Source organism: Pristis pectinata, chromosome 16 (genome assembly GCF_009764475.1).
Source record: "Pristis pectinata isolate sPriPec2 chromosome 16, sPriPec2.1.pri, whole genome shotgun sequence".
In the NCBI taxonomy this organism is placed as follows: domain Eukaryota; kingdom Metazoa; phylum Chordata; class Chondrichthyes; order Rhinopristiformes; family Pristidae; genus Pristis; species Pristis pectinata.
Window position 1 is genome coordinate 16,812,573 of NC_067420.1, and position 15,200 is coordinate 16,827,772.

Here is a 15,200-nt window from a genome sequence, read left to right on the forward strand (position 1 = left end):
GCCCTCTTCTTCTTCCTCTTCCTCTTCCTCTTCTTCTTCCTCCTCCTCCTCTTCCTCTTCTTCTTCCTCCTCCTCCTCTTCCTTTTCCTCTTCCTCTTCTTCTTCCTCCTCCTCTTCCTCTTCCTTTTCCTCTTCTTCTTCTTCCTCCTCCTCCTCCTCTTCCTCTTCCTTTTCCTCTTCCTCTTCCTCTGCCTCCTCCTATACTTGTAGGAACTCTTTTTAAATTATCCTTTGCAAGTTTCTAAAAATTTCACAATTCTAACCTGCACTAATCCTCAAAACACTGTCAGCCTTTTCTTTCAATTTGATACCGTCCTTAACTTGCTTAGAGATCCATAAATGGCTCATCCTTCTTGTAGAGTCTTTATTTCCCCCAAAAAATATATCTTTGAGAATTATAAAGTATCTCCTTAACCATCTGCCATCTTTTAAAAGATTATAATTGTATTAGGGGTACATGCACCTTCATTCTTACCGGGAGGAAAAGATCTTCATTTGGCCTTGTGATCTTGTTTTAATACAGTGTCTCCTATACAAAGGACACATCCATTTCTATTTTTTAAGTTAATGTCATTTGATTCCCCATTACCCCTCTAAACTGTTCTTGGTCTGGTGATATAAATTAAGTGATTTGGATAACCTCACAATAAATTTACAGAAATCCTTTTACTTGGCTATCATGTCACGTTTTTTCAGAGCAATTTCCATTTTTTGCACTGGGAGAACAAACAGCAGAGACAATATTTTTAAAATTTTCAATAATATCTTAAATATATTGGCATTAGTTTATTAGAATTCATCTTGAATTAATTATTTTCAATAAAGATATTGTAAGCAGTATAGCTATAAATGTTTACTCTCAGATACATACTTTATACCTTACACTTCTGTTAGCTTTAGAATTACACTATCGACAGGGTTTAATGTCAAATTTCTTGGCATTTCAAGTTTCCGTTCATGCTCCACTTCTTGCAAGGCTTCCCAATGCAGATTTTTATCTCTAGAGTCATTATTGCATTATCCACCATAGACTTTTTGTTGGTATTTCAACATATGTCAATCTTCTGCCATCCCTGAACTTTTTGGGGGGATTTTTACCACAAAGATTGATATTTTTAGATCAATGTTAACCCATATGGTTGATGAAAATTAGGAATACTGGAGGACTGTCTCTCAGGCCTCTATGCTGGTCTCTTATATCCTTTTTAAACCTTGTTTTTAACATGGTTTTTTAAACTCTTTAATATGATCTTCCTTTGTAAGTCACCAGTGATTTTCTTTAAAATGTATTTCAAGGCCCTCTTAAAATCTGAATGGATGGCATTCATTCTGTCTTAGTTGATGGTTACTCTGAAATCCTTTCAATCTTTTGATTAGATTTACCATCCCAAGTTCTCACACTCACTTACTGTGTTCCTCTAAGCTAAAAGCATTCCTAATAAGAATCACTGGGAGATTCCACAAAACTGTAGCTAAGTTTGCCACAATATCTTATTAGGGGTTATGTTGCATTGCTTTAAGCCATATTATGTCACCTGCCATTTCCCCTGTATCTAATCTGCTATAAAAATGCTTCTACCTGTACTCCCCACATTTTTTTTTTCTGAAATTCCTGTAATTGGATGTGTATCACCGGATTCACATCAGCTGCTTTTCCAAATAATAATTTTGTAATGAAATTCACTCTTCTCCTTAGCTCCTATTATGAAGTCTAAGTCTTTTCCAATGATCCATTTAAAAATGTAAAGGTTTTGTTAACCAATTTTATCTGTGTTTTATTCCCTCCTTTCTCATTTTTCTTCATGAAGTGGTATTCACCTCTGAGCAAAGTCTGTCCCCTGTTCATCTGGACATTATTAAAGTTTTGTTTTCATTTTACAGCTGGATGGCTCTAACTATGATCCTAGTAATTCAAAATTTCACACTTTCTGTAAGAATCACCAGATGACAAGTAAGAGGGAAATCCTAACAGGCATTTAAAGAGGTAGTTCTCATCAGGAGCTGGACCTTCAAGTTGTGGGGTTGAAATGATTTGCTCAAATTATCAGGCTCAGGCTAGGAGTCAGGGTGAGTACCCCATCGCTCTGATGCAGCAGGAGTGGGTATCTGGGAAAAACATACCTGTGATCTCCACCCAAAAATAAGATAGAGTTTACCTCCTATGTATAGATACCTGGCCCCTCACGGGGAATTCGATGAATGGCTTTAGTGGCATTTAGCCTGCCAATGACTCAGATAGGAAGGTGTTTTATGCAAGCAGGCCTTTATCCTCTTGTTAAGATTGCTCTTCCATTTGAGGCTCACAGTTTCACCAGTATTCACATACTTCTACTTGAAAACTACTCACTTATTCACAGGGCTGATGAAGGGTCTTGACCCAAAACGTCGACTGTCCATTTCCCTCCACAGATGCTGCCTGACCCGCTAAGTTCCTCCAGCATTTTGTGTTGTGCTTCAAATATGCATGATGTGCTTTTCGACATTCCCAAATGGCATTTGTGTTTGGAAACAGCAGGAATGTGAAAGACCAGGAATCAATTCCCCATTCCAATTGTACGCTATGTATGCATGGTACTTTTTGAATGATTTTGTATAGCGCAAAAAGACCAGGCATTACTGAATTAATTTTGCAGTGCCCTTTTCAATGAGCAGTATTTTCAATTCTTCACACTTATTCCTTCTCAAAAACAGAGAAGTTACATTTCACATTTCTTTCATTGTTCTTCATACACAATTTTTCTTCTGCGTTATTAATAACTCCAGCTATTTAAACAGTTGGGAGTTATTTTAGTGAAGAGATAGAAATAGATGTGGAATGCAACTGTGCTAATAAAGCACACCCATTTGGGAGGCAGGTTTTAGCAGGAAATTTTGGGTCTAATTGTTGATTACCATCATTCCAATATTCCTGGGAATGTTAAAGTAGAAGATTTGGCACTTAACCATACACCAGAATCATTTCTTGTGCAGTTACTTCTGCCAAAATACCTTGCAGCCTCTTTAATGAGGGCTGACAGGCAGCTTAAATAGCATACAGCCCCTAATGACCCTCTGGATGGCTGTTCCTATCTCTTGATTCATTTTCTCTATAAGGTTTATGTCTTGTGCTGAACTCAGATTAAACTGATGTTTCTGCTCAAGATACCATTGTGGCCAGCTCGTAGATTCTTGTTATCAAAGGAGACTGGCAAAAATGTCTCCCTTTATATAGTGTGAACATATCGTAAATAAAAATTGGAATAATTTCATAATGACAAGTGACTAAGGCCTAGAAGTTACATGGCCCATAATCATGATACACAGTGGGCCAACCAAGATACTTCTGGAGAGTTCTACAAGGCATTAGGTGGCAGAATAGGCCTTGCACACTTTGTGCCCATATCGGCCCACTGTTGCAAAGGAAAGCAGTTAAGTCATGAGTCTTGGTTCATATCGTGGGTATCATAGGATCACAGGGGGGATCAAGGCTTCAGGTGGGGGAATCAGAATCTCAAGGATCAGGTCATTGGGTATGGATAGCTTTGAAACTGGCTGCTGGTAGTTGGTAAGGGTTGGCATGGGGATCGTGGCTATTGACAGTGATCAAAGTCATGAAGGTAATGCGTCAACCTAGTAATCAGGGGAAAGGTGGCCCTAGTAATAGGGGGAAGTAATAAGGATTCTTATGATGTGGCTGGTTGTACAGAGTCAGTCAGTGGGTATATTGTGAAGTGTGAATACATATTGAGGGATTGTATGAATTGTGTTAGAGATTTTGGGGCACTGTAGAACACCTAGCCAGAAATTGGGAAGTAGTAGCGAGCTGGGCCAGGAATTGGGGGGGCATTGTAAAGAGTTGAGAATGCAGTGATGTCCAATGGTCAAGCTACAAGTTGGTGGGCATCAAGATGGTTGATAATAGGGATCAAGGTGGCAAGGATCAGCCTCATGGAGGATTAGCTAGCATTGGCCTACTGATAGGTGATGATGGGGGTATTGTTACTGAAGAGAGTCAGCCTGAGGTGGGCAGTGGTCTCATTCAGGGGGGAGCAAGGCTCATGGGCTGGTGGAGAGGAGAGGACAGTGATGTCGGAGGGTCTGGAGGAAAGCCCAGTCCGGGGGATATTCCCAGTATCATAACACTCAGGTGGGTCTCCTCAAAGTAACAAATGTAAACCTCACAAGTGTAGTGAAGTCCTGCTTCTGCATATGAGTAGCCCACATCATCCACAAGTCACACAAATCATATACAGATGTGCTTTCACAATGTTGATGCTACTGTGCATGTTTGACTATATCAAACTCACTGTAAGGCCCAATTTTCTGTTGCAGTCCATTTGTTTCAGAAATTGTGTTATGTAGTGCACATAAATGGTATGCTACATAATAAAAATTCAGGCCTTATTAATTGTGGAAATGGATTTGAGCATCTCTGGAAACTACTGCACAGGTAATGTAATGTTGGTCTACAACTTAAGAAGGTTGGAATACAATGAGGAGAAATTTTGCTTTCAAGAGGAAAGGTCGATCTGGCTTTGGAGATTTACCAGAATGATGGTAGAGGTGAATGGTGAGGTAAACTGAAAATTAGTAAGGAAGATCCCGAGATTGTTTGTTTTAGAACAGGAACCCAAAATAATAGAACTCAATCTAGATCTGACCAAATAGAAACGAACTCAGCAAGCACTTTCTCATTCATAGGTAGTGGGAATCTGATACTCTCCCCCAAAAGGCTGTGGAATGCTGGGTCAACTGAAATTTTCAACAACAGTTAGATTTTTGCTGGATAGGGATATCAAGATATATGATGCAAGGACAGACAAATGGATTTGATGTGCAGAACAGCCAATGATCAAAGAATGGAACAACTGTGAGAGGCTAGATGGCTTCCTTCTGTTCTTCTGGACAAGACATTATGCTGTTAAAGTAAACATAAGTTAGCTTTATCACTTGGTATTTATTGTTGGCTTTTTGTACTCTCTCTAATTTATTGTGTTGAATCTAATTTATTGTCTTTCCACATCTCAAACCATTCACTTAAAGATTTAACCTTGCAAATGCTGAAATACAATATTTATGATAATGAATTTAATTCAGCTGTTTATCAAATTGTATCTTTTATACTAGTTGAGTTCAGTTTACACGTTGTAAATCAGTCAAGGACACACCTCTAATTAATGCCCTTATAGTGTATTTCACACAGGTTGCAGTATGTACATTACTGGCCTAATTCATATTTTCTAAAGAAGGTCCTGTTTTATTGGCCTAGGTGGGCGAGATGGGGAAATGTTCCCATTTAGGTATTCCAGCCTTGTCATAATGGATTAATTGTTGTTGGGATAATTGGTAAAGAAAGTTATTATAGTTTTATAGAAATCAACCACATTTTGATGTGAGGGCCAACCAAATTAAGTTGCACCAGTGAAACTGAGTTTTTTTTACAGAAACTTCATGGGACTTCTTCAAAAGGCTGGAGCACTTTAATAAGGTATGTAGAGAAGATTTAATTCCTGACAAAGAAGTGGGACAAACTTTTTATTAATGTATCGTAGAATTATTTTGAGCATTCACTGGAGATGTGATTACATTCAGGGGACATAATGTGTGAGAAAATTGGTATGGATGCAAAAATAGCTGAAAGAAAGGAAACAGCAGCTTTAACTCAGGGAGTCCCTGTCTGTAGCACCCAGACAGAAGTAAGCCAGGGCTGTGAAAAAACAACAAAACTTAAATTTTCAAGTCTGCAAAATACAGTACACTCTTTTATAACTGGACATATCAAATTTGTTATGATAGCAAAGTAAGCTCTATGGCAACTGTTGTAATGCTCTGGAGCTGACTGCTCGGGAAGGATGGGGAAAGCCGTTTTGTTTGTTATTTCTGGCAGGGCTTGCTGGCTTAACTTGCTCTTATTCTGTAGGGGGACCTTTGAGAGCATTCTTTTCCATACCAGAAGCTCTGCCAATCTGGCAAGATACAACACCACTCCCACACCTCCCCATAACACCCTCCCCATCCTATTTTCAGCTGTTTGCCTCCAAAATGTCTGATCTCCTAAACACAGAGCACTTGCAGTGGCAAAAGTTAATGGAAAAAATTAAACACGCATGGCACGTTGCAGAAATTTGTTGTATTGCTTAACAAGGCTTCCCCTCTATAAACAGCTCTTGTAAACTGCTGTGCACAGCTATCTGCTGTACTTCTTATTCACGACTGCAGTGCCAAGCTTTAAACCTTTTGATCATTTTCTTTAACTAAAGTAAAAATAATGAGGGTTTGGTTTACAGGTAGTCCTCAGATTTTGACACTCAGCAATTTTGTGTTTTATTCCTTAATGAAAGCCACATTGGGATTTCTGTTTAGTGAGTGCTGATACTCATAATATACTTGCCAGTTAGGAAAGGGTTCTGTTGAGATGACTGGAAAATACTAAATAGCAACTGTGGGGATAACATTTCTATCCAGTTCACGGTCTGTCAAAAGCATTGTGCTCTGTGAATGATAAGTTAATGTTTTCACTGAGACTGCCCATATTCCATAAGTCTCACATTAATTTACTATGAGTCCTTAATTTACTATGAGTCACTGACAACTGAATGGAATTTTTTTGTCCAAAAGGTAACAAACTTATCTGAGTTTTTGTTTATTCAGTGACTGATGTTCTTTGATTCTGGGTGTGCATTTTCCAAATTCTTGCAAAGATATCAAAATTTGACATTGACGGATGTTTTTATATGACGATGAGAAGTTCAACTTGGGCAGCTGCACATAAAAACTGAAGTACTGATTTTATTCAGAGTCTTGCAAAAGGAAGAACTAGATCTTTTCTATATTGCCCAAAATGGTACATTTTCCATTTTCTCAATTAGAAAAAATTTCACTTTTCTTTTTGGGCTGTTAGAATAGCTCATGGGAAGTAGGAAATCTGGATTTTGTTGAATGACACCTCTTAATTCAACTAACCAGTTTGAAAAAAAATTGTTCAAATTATTACCCAGCTCAAAACAAAAGGATGCAAAGTGAAAAGCAAAAAAAACACCAGATGTTGAAAATTGCATCCTTTTTAATATTGTGTGTGTATATATATATATATATATATATATATATATATATATATATATATATATACACACACAGTGTCAAAAGTTGCAATTTATTATCACCAAACTAGGCTTTGGGTGAGAACACTGCCCAGAAAAAGCAGTCTGATTATATGAGTTGACCCAACATGGATGATAATACCAATGCATCATATTTTGTTTGCTAAGTGTTCAAGGAGCCCATTGAACTCTCCTGATACTCTGGGGGTCACTTTAATCTGTGGTGATCCTGTTTTAGAACATCACATTGCTAGGAGGCATAGTGAGATTCCAATCTGAACAACACCCCCCCCCCACCCCACTCCAACCCCTCCAAATTGCTGCTAAAGTGAATAAATCGGAAATGATGGGCAATGCACATACAAATTCCAAATACGCAGCTCTTTCAGACATGTTCTCATGCCAGGATTACTTCACATAAAGATTTATCTGAACAGTGTTGCTCAGAGTTTATTTAAATATCTTGAAAGTGTGCACAATGCTGTCTGTGTGCTCAGTATATTTAACTGGTGGATGTGGAGGTTCTGCACGTGTGTGTAAGCACTCATGTGGAACTGTCTGCTGGATTTGGCAGTCAAAACCACAGACAGGCAGATCTGAGGTCGGTAGGTACCCTACGGCTGCACTTTTACTTCAAAGTAACAATGTAGTTCTGGAGTCTTTCAGTTTATTTGTTAGATAAGGTGAATCAATGATGAGATAGATTTAGCTTTTAAGACATGTGGCCAAGCTTTTGTTGTTGAAACTGTTTGGAATTGCTAAAAATCTGAGGGGCAATCAAGAATATAGATAATATTTTCTTTGTGAATTACTTGTAACAAAATGGTAAACTTTCCTTTATATACACCTCTGAAAATATGGAGAAATATGTCTTTGGGTTGACATGTAGCCCATTAAAATCCAGTCAAAGGAAAGGGCTCTTTACAGAGGGCGGGTGACATCAGGCAAGATGTTCAGTAGTAGTTTTGTTTGCACTGTCAGCATTTCACTCTGGTACTGGAAAATTCTCAAACCACAGCAACTGACGCACAGTAACAAATGTTGCAGAGTACCTGAAAACATGCAGACACCACCCACGTGTCCAGCGCTTTCACAGTCAAGTAGCAACATAGCAACAATGTGTTCAGAGGCAAGCAATATCAAAGGAAAAATGAATACGTCCTGATAACTGCTGGCTGATAAAAACATAGCCAGGGTTGTGTGCAGTGAGAATGAAGTGCTGCTGTAACAACAACTGGGCAGCTCATACATGAAAGCTCTGATGAGCACCAAGACCATGTTTTTATCCTTTTCTCCCCCTTTCCTGAGGTTACTACAAGCCAGCTCTCGAGAGGGAGGAATGGAACCATTAGGGGCAATGGCGCACAATGTAACAGAGAGATTGTGATTGCCAAGAGATGGTGGGTTGAGGTTGCAGCTAATTCTGGAGGTAACAGTGAAGGAAAGGGACTTGCCTGCTAAACCTGGCTGTACTGTCTACCTTCAGCTGCTGGGTTTCCTGTCAAACCCTGCCCACAGCAGTTAAATCTGAAAGTCTGAGACAAGCAGTCTCACTGGCATATTATTATTACTGGACTGCTTCTTGAAAGGTGGTTTCCCAATACCTCCCCCAACCACCATTTGAGTTTAGATTTCAACACTTTAATTGGTTAACTGCTGAAGATCCGGGAAGGGATGGAAATTAATGTTGCTCCATAGTAGTTCCCATTTAATGCAGCATTGACGGAAACTAGACTTTCATGCGAGGGACTCAATCATATAATAATAAAATTGTGTCACTTTATTGTCTCATTATAAGTAGTGATGAGTAGGTAAGTGGACATTCGTAGGTAAGTGGACATTTTTATGGTTGAAGAAAAAGTTTCGATAGGGACCTTGAGATATTGCCGCCAGTTGGAGACATGATTGTGTTGCAAAGGCACAGCTGATCAGAATAAACACCATCATATTTCAGAATAGAATAGTCTCCCTGGATCCCTGAATAGTCTCCCTGATAAAAAGGAGATTTATATCAATCTGACTAAGAAGTCTGAAGGGACTTTCCTGCTGATTTTTTATAATTTATAGAATTAAGAATCAATATTTTTGGAGATAAGCCACTGTTTAAATATGTTGTGAATGAGAGATGATGTGATTGGAATAAGTTGTCAACCAGAGTCATTTCCAGTTGTTATGATACGAAAGCAAATTAAATTTTAATAAGCTGTAATTGTAAACAAGATTGTACATTCAGGTCCATTTTCTCCTTTCAATGGCACCTTTAGTTTAGCTATCCCAATGAAATTAAACAGATGGGTAACACAGAAATAAATTCTCAAACTGACAATTTTAATGTCAAAGAAAATGTCCTAAAAATGCAACCAGTTTTACATCTAAAAGCATTTGCTTCACTTCATCCCTATCCAGTTTATAGATTTATATATATCATTACAGTTCACAAATATGGAATGTAGACAGACCTTGTGTGTCATAATAGATTTGAACTTAAGAAACAAAGGACTGAGGATGCTGGAATCTAGATGAAAAACACTATGATGCTGGAGGAACTCAGCAGACCAGGCAGCATCCGTGGAGAAAAGCAGGCGGTCAACGTTTCGGGTTAGGACCCTTCTTCAGGACTTAAGATAGGAAAAGGAGAAGCCCAGTATATAGGAGGCATGAACATTGAATTCTCCCACTTTAAGTAATCCCCACCCCCCTTCCCCACAAGCCCCCCCCCACCATGCTTCTTCTCTTCCTCCCTTTCCTAGCCTATCTCTCTTTTTACTACCCCCACTTTTTTTCCCTTTCTCTCCTTACCTTTGACCCATCCCCCAGTGGATCTGCTCTCCCCTCCTCCCCCGCACCTGCCTATCACTATCTCTTACCTGCATCTACCTATCACCACCTTGTCCCCACCCCGCCTCCCCTCTTTTGTCCACCTATCACTGCTCTGCTTTTCCCTCCTATGTATTGGGCTTCCCCTTTTCCCTTTTTCCTATCTCCAGTCCTGAAGAAGGGTCCTGACCTGAAACATTGACCGCCTGCTTTTCTCCACAGATGCTGCCTGGCCTGCTGAGTTCCTCCAGCATCATAAATTTGAATTTAATGTCATTTTAGGTTCTACATTTAGGTGTAATGTGGTCAGTATGATAGTGTTAATGAACAAGCATTGGCAATGATTTATGAAATTTAATAATTTTGGAACATAGAACAGCACGGAAGAGTCCATTTGTCCCAATGTGGCTGACCCAGCTCTGTACTAGATTAGCTCATAATAACTGTTCCCACTGCTCAATTCTCTCTCCATAGCCCTATATTCCTCACTGGTTCAAGTATCCAGTTTTCTTTTCGAAGGCAATGGTCTCTGTCTAAATTACTCCACATGGCTGAGTTTTGTGTACTTCAGCTTTGCACTGAATAAAGAAATTTCTCCTCACCATTTAGTCTCTGATTACTGTCCGTGGCATTATGCTGGTGAAAGCTTTTATAAACCCAAATGGCCCTTACATTCTGGTTTATTTGCCAAATGAGCAACCGTTTTTTGTACAAATTAACTTAATTACTTTTCTGTTCTGTGGGCTACATCTGATCTCCCAAGTTTGCAGCATGTAGGAGTTTAAAATGTTATATAATCTGGAACAAAAACAAAACCCAGCCATTTTTGGTTCCAAGAATGTGGGTTGAGAGACAGAGGCCAGTCTGACCATGGGAGACAAGTACTTATTTAAATGGTATAAAATGGTGTCTGCCTCATTTTAATAGCCTTTCTACTTTTGACCACAGGCAGCCAGGTTTCCTGGGCTTTGGGAAACCTGGAAGCTGAAACCAGGTGGGAAGGGGTTATTCCATGAGATAAGTGCCTTTGCAGCTTTGCTTTGTGACCAAGAGAAGCAGGAGTGTTTCTTCCAGGCCTAACAAGTTTACAGATAACCTTCCGCCCACCACAACACAATCATTGTGCTACCCCCTTCCTCCACAACCGTCATCTGATCCGTCCTGCCCTACCGTGGACTTGCCTGCACACATGAATCCTGGTCAATACTATTCTAATCCAACCCCACGTCCCCCTTAAGTGAACTGGGTCCTGTGGTGGAAACCCCACTTGAAGAAGTTCTGCAGGTAAATTCTGCAGGACATTTGGGAAACATGTTCTTCCAGGTTTTCCCAAGTTTTCAGCAGGTTCCTGAACAGAACTTGACTCCAGTCTAAAATCCAGGTCAATGCCTCTATGTAAAAGTCCAAATGTCTTGAGCTTTTTATGGCTTTGTCAACCACACCTACAAATTCATGGAATTATGAGGTAGAAGCTCTTCAGTTAGACATGCTAAGTGTGTGAAACAGGAGCATTCTGTTCACTTCTGAAATTCAGTTGTATTGAATTCAATGGAATGGTATTTCAGAGTACAGTAGACACACATGCTATTGCACATTTAGCACTTGATTGACGATGTTTATATACTCCTACATATTTGAACCTGAATTTCTCTCTGTTCATTCGCACCTTAAAATGCTTTACAATTCAATTTATAACTTATTTTTTGCTAAAATACATTAAAGTAATGTCTGATGATTTTTCTATGTTGGGATCCATGCCATGAAATCTTAACTTGGTTGGCAAGAGAGCACAAATTCCTTGGAAAGGCCTACAGTCTACTTCTAATTTTTTGTCAGATTGAGTTACAAGTTGCAGTTATTGCTATAAAGGAAGTATTTTTAAGTCATTGAATTTTGTGCATTAGCTTTAAGTATAGAAACTAGAGAATTTAAAATGAATATCAGGTTCAACGTACAACTAGTAAGTGTTATTGACTTTAGTTGGGGTTTATGTGTAATATCTAGTAGTATTCATACTGAAAACTTTCAACTGGCAAAGGTACTTTTTGCTGTCAATCTTAACATGTATCCTGTTAGTTTCATTATACTCAGGAAACTGTTAGTGTATCTTAAACAGTGCAAGAAAGCCTTCATTCCCACTTGCTGGAGAAAATTGAAACAAGGCCTAGCTGCTAAATCTAAACAATTCTTAATGTCCATGCTGCTTAAAAAAAAGTCACATTGCATAAAGTCTTAAAATATTTTTTATATATGGTTTTTGCGCTTATAATTGTTATTCACTGCTGATGTAAATGTTATAGTAGTCCAAATGTAATGAAAACATTTTCAACCTAGACAATGTGTATTTTCTTTTAATGGAATCCCATTTCTTTCAAACTTGAACATTTCCCGTATAAGGCCCAGTTAGTTACTTACGAGTATAATGAGACCATGTTAAGGTAGTGTAGTGAAATGAATAAGCTACTGGAGTATGATAAAGCCATGATAACAGTGTACCAAGTGCAACACTGAAATAAATCTGTAAATTAGTTAGAAGTTCAGCTCCTTTGAATTCAGAATGAATGTACGTCTGCTACTATATTGGATATTTAGAGCATGCAGCCAAGGAATTTTGTTCAGATGAGATCATTTTTTTTATTGGGCTTTCCAAATTTAAAATGGCAGATGATCTGTTAGAATGTTATACATCAGTTGTTTCATCATGCCCAAGATAGTGCTAAAGAAGAAAAAAATGGAATTTGCTTTTCCAAATGAATTGGCTGTACAAAACATACAAATATGCTCCTAGCTGAAGAAGAGCCAGTTAATGCAAAGAAGCAAAAAGGGTAAAAAGCTTTGCACCTCAGATAACTGCTGGAGTTGGAGGAGGGGCTTGTCAGTGCACTCTTCATGAAACAGGAGTTCGTGAAACACATTTATCTAGAAATTAAATTCTATTTCGTTGTATCTTTCAATGAAACTAAAAATTGATTTTTTCTAGAACGAAACACAATAGTGAACATTTCCAGATTGTTTTGCGCCACTCAGAAAAAAATTCAACTAGGCACTTCCTGCTGTTAATCACAGTCCTGACCCTGATGTGATTTCTGCATCAAGGGCATGGGAGGTGTGGTTTCTCCCCTTGCAATGCCCCCTTTTGGAACAATGTGGAACTTAGCTCACATTGCCCCGAGGATGCTCTTGGTTCGGTGTTTCCAAGCACCCAATCAGTAACCTGTAAGGTAAGTAAATTACCTTTTGGTTCCCCTCCCACAATCAACAGACCCTCCCCATCACTCTGTGACCTGCAGCCTGCACCCTGAATTCTTGAACTCTATCCACACCCTGATCTGTGGACATCTGACCAGTAATTTCCTCACCCCTGCCTACAATTTGCTGCTGGTCCCAATTTCTTTTCCCCCATCTCAAAGTTCCAACAGCCTGATGCCCTAACCCATTGCTGTATTCCCTGCAACAGTGTCAGCTTCCTGCTCCCTCCCACCTACAATTCACCCATCACACACACAGCTGGCCTCCAGCCCCTTCCCTCAATCCCTCACCACTCTGCCAGCTTCCTGCTCCTGTGATCTGTCAACCTGAGGGCACTGTTGGTTCATTCCGTCTGACCCCTACCCCAACACACATCACCCCACCCACACATACTGCCGGACAGTCTTCCCCACTCTCCGTCCCTTCCCCTTATTTCATATGTTGGGCCTCTCTTCCTCCACATGGGCACAGGCCCAATCAGGCTTACATCTGCAAAACTCCTGAACCTAGTTCTGGGAAGGAGTACCAGGCAGCACATTTTCAGCTATGAAAATGAGCAACACCCAGCTGTTGTCTGATACCCCAGTTGCAAATGAAAGTTGATATGGTAGCCCAAGTTTTATTGGAACCCTAGCTGTTCATGGTTCCAGTGCACACTAACAGTGTTCATTCATCCCTGGGCAACCCACACTTTTTGTGCATCAGCTGAGAACCATGTCTGTGTAATAAAATGACTATGGAACATTTAGAAGTTTAACTGTTTTGTAGAACTGATAATGCTGCATTTATTCATAGGAAACAGGTATATGAAAAGAGTCCCAGCCACTTGAGACAAGCAGTGTTGATGGCACCATTAATTTTGTCCAGAAATTGGATTGTACAGTAAATAACTGTTGCATTAAGCACAGATAACAAATTGGGTCTCCCACTAAAAATTGTGGGAATGGATGAAATCAAGCATGAAACAGCCATAACACCAGATATAGCCCTAAAGAAAGACATGCAGAATTCCCAACAGGTTGACACTTAATTCTGTGTAGCTCCAGGCACTATGCTTAGCGGCAACCAGAAAAGGGCATCTGCTCTTAAAGGCACCCTCCCTGTGGCTGTCAGACAGCATCATTACACATTATGGCTGCCATGGAGGACCCAATAGGATTCAGGGTGGAGGCAGACTGCTCCCACATTCACTCAAAGGGACATACATGTAAGAGAGATCCATGACAGGAGAATCGGTCTGAGCTTTGTACTGCAATTTATGTTGATATGAGAAGTAAGAGGCATTGTGCCGCTTGTAATATTATTTGATAGGCACCAGATATTGGGAACATGCCAGGTGTGCTAACATGGACCACCTACAGAAGTATATGGGTCAATTTTGTGATCTGTACAATTTCATTGAAGATGCAAGTTTTGCAAGATCAGAGCCAAAAGAATTGGCACCAAATTACTCAATTTACGGGCAATTATATCCAGACTAAGTTTTATTTGCTTATCACTTCATGCTTGTCAAGCTCCATTGCCCCCCCCTCGCAAACACATTAAAACATATGCCCACTTATGAATCCCTATTTAACTTTTGCCCTCCCAAATTTGCAATCTTCTCTAGTCTAGATGCCAGCATAGTGCTTCCATGAATCAGACCCTGGCCCCCCGTGCCTCCCATTATTCTCTGTTCCACATTCAGTGGCAGTCTTCACTCGGCATGACATCACACTCTTGAACTGCCTCTATAAATTCCTCCAGTTTACTGCATCTCATGATCTATTTTTCTGCTGCCTGAAGATGTTTGCCATTTTGGCATTATGAGGTAAGTTGCTGTTACTTCCAGAAACACTAGCAGTAGACTCCTGAAATGAAACAGAAGTAAAGGAATACGTAAGCAAATAGTGCTTTGATATTTATTTACTGTGGCAAAAGATGACTTCAAGCAGGATGTGAGTTGATTTCAAAGGACCACCTTTGCTTATTCACCTAGTCATCACTTTGACCAGCTAAATGTTTGGTCCAAGTAAATACATTGTACACAAAGGACTTCTTGTACACAGATTTCTC

General features: G+C 39.6%; 1 protein-coding gene across 3 annotated transcripts in view; it reads left to right on the forward strand.

Annotated features, from left to right (window-relative positions):
• The window catches only part of nfatc2a (nuclear factor of activated T cells 2a), a 137,985-nt gene that overhangs the window by 98,982 nt on the left and 23,803 nt on the right, over positions 1-15,200 (forward strand). For 2 of the 3 annotated variants that reach the window (XM_052031460.1, XM_052031458.1), the window contains exon 10: positions 5,424-5,467. The exons of the other annotated variant lie outside the window; for it this stretch is intronic. In XM_052031460.1, the coding sequence (XP_051887420.1) occupies positions 5,424-5,467 (44 nt within the window). The remainder of the gene's footprint in view (positions 1-5,423; positions 5,468-15,200) is intronic. 3 annotated transcript variants of the gene reach the window in all.